This window comes from Oratosquilla oratoria, chromosome 40, assembly GCF_046742065.1.
Source record: "Oratosquilla oratoria isolate Oo_2021 chromosome 40, ASM4674206v1, whole genome shotgun sequence".
Lineage (NCBI taxonomy): Eukaryota > Metazoa > Arthropoda > Malacostraca > Stomatopoda > Squillidae > Oratosquilla > Oratosquilla oratoria.
In genome coordinates, this window is record NC_134816.1 from 40,028,117 (window position 1) to 40,031,305 (window position 3,189).

General features: G+C 44.0%; 1 protein-coding gene across 1 annotated transcript; it reads left to right on the top strand.

Annotated features, from left to right (window-relative positions):
• The first annotated feature begins 278 nt into the window (after positions 1 to 278).
• Positions 279 to 2,942, top strand: LOC143020539 (gamma-glutamyl hydrolase-like). Its single transcript, XM_076176970.1, has 4 exons — positions 279 to 312; positions 941 to 1,047; positions 2,125 to 2,393; positions 2,762 to 2,942. Exons 1-4 carry the CDS (start codon positions 279 to 281, stop codon positions 2,940 to 2,942), a joined length of 591 nt encoding a protein of 196 aa, XP_076033085.1.
• The last annotated feature ends 247 nt before the right edge of the window (positions 2,943 to 3,189 follow it).

Consider the following 3,189-nt stretch of genomic DNA (forward strand, 5'->3'; position numbering starts at 1 on the left):
CTGCTGTGAGCACGGACTGAAATGCAACGGTTGTCTTGACTCCCAAGTTTCGTAACAGGTACAGAATTCGCGGCAGAGGTCCCGTGCGTGAATACAACGAATCCCCATATGCCCACCCTGGACCTGAGAGTAACGGGGAGCGTCTGTAAGCGAATATACAGTACGTGGAGGGGCAGACGTCGTTTCGCCTCCCCGCGAGCCTGACACTGTCGACCGAACGACAGCGGCTCATGTACCAGTCGGCGGGGATGTCGAACTGACTGACCAAGTGTGATTCCATGAATGAGGCGAAGCCTTTAGGCTTTGAGCCAGGTATGAGGTCTTGTTCTTCGTCTTATGAGGTCGTGTTCTTCGTATTGAGCAGTTTTACAACTATACGTACTAAGTCAACCTAATGCCGGGCACAGCAATTTTTTCTTTATTTTATTTTTCATTTATTGTCACCTCTCCATTAATCCCCGAATATTTGTTACCTCCCCCCCCCCAGCGGGTAATTTACTCACAGTTTGGGAACCGCTGGTCGAGAGAGTGCCACTTTCGAAAAGACCAAGTACGCCATTTCATTTGGACCCAGTGACAGTGAATGTAGTGATGATAACAATAATGATGACAATAATGGTGATAACTATAAATGTGATAATAAATGTATAATAACAATAATGATGACAACGATGATGATGACTATAGCTGTGATAATAAGTGTATGGTAACAGTAATGGTGGCAACAATAATGATAACTATAGATGTAATAATGAATGTATGATAACAATAACGATGATAATCATAGATGTAATAATAAATGTATGATAACAATAATGATGACAATAATGATGATGACTCTAAATGTGATAATACGAGTAAGTGTATGATAATGAAAATGAGGGCCATCACGACAATGATCACTTTCCAACACTAATTTATTGCCTCTTACCTTTTGCAGGGTTTCGACAGTCCAGGTTATTGAGTGGCGTCCCGGGGAACATTCTGGAAGCTTTGTGGCAGGAAAGGGTCACCGTCAACTTCCACCGGTGGTGCATGACGAGGGAGGTGAGTGATCGTGAGGAACCAATACAGGAAAACTCTTGGAGGAACGACATTATGAGGTCGATCTTATTTGTTTTTATTGATTTATAGTCATCTTTATTCGTCTGTCTATCCATTTATCAATTTAGTCTTATTTATTCATCCTCATTCATTATGTTTGCCTATTTGTTCATCTATTGATTATTTGTTTATTTATCTATTACCCCTGTGTCCATCTTTGAAATATGTAAAAGAGAGGGAGAGTGTCCATATACCATTACTAACCATTACGATATATCACATGCCTGACACGTGATCCACGTGCATACAAAAAGGTGCCGACAGACACTGGCCTCTTGCAATACATCCAGTCTTGCTGACATCCACATTCCCAAATCGTAAACATCTGACTCAAACATACAACACACATGTAGCCATTTACCAGTTACACACACACACACACACACACACACACACACACACACACACACACACACACACACACACACACACACACACACACACACACACACACACACACACACACACACACACACACACACACACACACACACACACACACACACACACACACACACACACACACACACACACACACACACACACACACACACACACACAGAAAGAGAGAGATCGAGAGAACCAAAGTCTGAGGTCCATTGCCAGGCGATTGTATTCCCTTGTGGAGGCACTCCGTGGCTGGTAAACTTTGACCCACACCATAGACTCTATTCTGGTTAAATGTAGACGATTTTATTCAACTCAGAGATGGACTTGTGATTATTATTTTAGTAAAAGTTATCACAAGTTTATGATTATAGAGTTTTTTTTATATCTGCTTTTTCTCTTTGCACTAGACTTTTTCTTCCAAAGGAATTAATTAAAAAATGTGTGTGTGTATATGTATGTATGTTTACATATGTTGTAACAGAACCTGACCACTTCTGGACTTGTGATTATTATTTTATTAAAAGTTATGACAAGTTTATGATTATAGAGTTGTCTTTGCACGAGGTATTTTTTCCCAAAGGAAGTTGATTTAGAATATGTGTGTATGTATATTCATATATGTTGTAACAGAACCTGACCGCTTCTGGACTGGCCGATGACTATCTTCTCCTGACGACGAACCGGGACGCTGATGGGCTCGAGTTCGTATCGACGGTGGAGCACAAGCATCTGCCCTTCTACGGCGTTCAGTGGCACCCGGAGAAGAACGCCTTCGAGTGGGCCACGGGGCACAAGTACGACAACATCCCCCACTCGTCCCCTGCCATCGAAGTCGGCCAGTACTTCGGGAACTTCTTCGTCAACCAGGGTAAGAAGGACGGCGAGGAGGACGAGTACATGTAGGATGATTTTTTTTTTGTATAAATTTACTACACTTATAGAGCGACAAACCTAGTGCAGTAGGTAATTTTTATCTACTGTATACATAGTATGCGTGACGCGCGGGTCACGTTACCACGTACAGTGAAGATGTACGGCAATAATAAGAATATAAGAGCATAAGAGAGAAGGAGACTGCAAGAGACCACAAGGCCTTTACTAGGCAGTTCTATTACATCCTGTAAGGGGAAATATACTGGTAATCAAGGTGAGGTAAGCTTTAGCATCCACCAAAGTTAGGGTGTCGAATTAGGACAACAGTGTCTAGATTATTGTCCGTTAAGAGAAAGTGACACGCATGTATTAGGTCTTGGCTTTGGGGCAACAGGTCTCTACTGAGGGACATTCGAGGCAGTAGTGGTGGAGACTGTTGGCGTTGGGATTGTCGCAGTGCTTGCAGGTCAGGTGGAGTAGTGTGGTACGTCCGCCGCCTCAGGGACTTGCCACAGCGGTCTGTAACTAACCGAGGCGAAGCCGTGAAGTCACAGTATTGTGTCTGCGAACGATGAGTCCGTGCTTGCGATATCTCGGAGGTGGGGTGGGGGGTGGGGAGAGACGTAAGTGGTCGTAGTACCGATGGTCCTTGTGCGCGCTCTGCATTCATGCGGTAGAGAGTTGTTAGAAGAGTGGCAGAGTGTATGATCTTCTTGTAGCAGAATGGGGAGGGTGTAGCATCGTCGGTCAGTGGCAGTTGACAGGCATTTTTGTCGAGGAGGTCTGCCTTTTCATTGGCAGCGATTCCAGCCAACGTGGGAG

Coding starts and splice junctions, on each gene's coding strand:
- LOC143020539 (XM_076176970.1), top strand. CDS start 279: ATGAATGAGGCGAAGCCTTTAGGCTTTGAGCCAG. Junction 313..940: donor GCCTTTAGGCTTTGAGCCAG/GTATGAGGTCTT, acceptor TACCTTTTGCAG/GGTTTCGACAGTCCAGGTTA. Junction 2,394..2,761: donor GGCGAGGAGGACGAGTACAT/GTAGGATGATTT, acceptor TTGGGGCAACAG/GTCTCTACTGAGGGACATTC.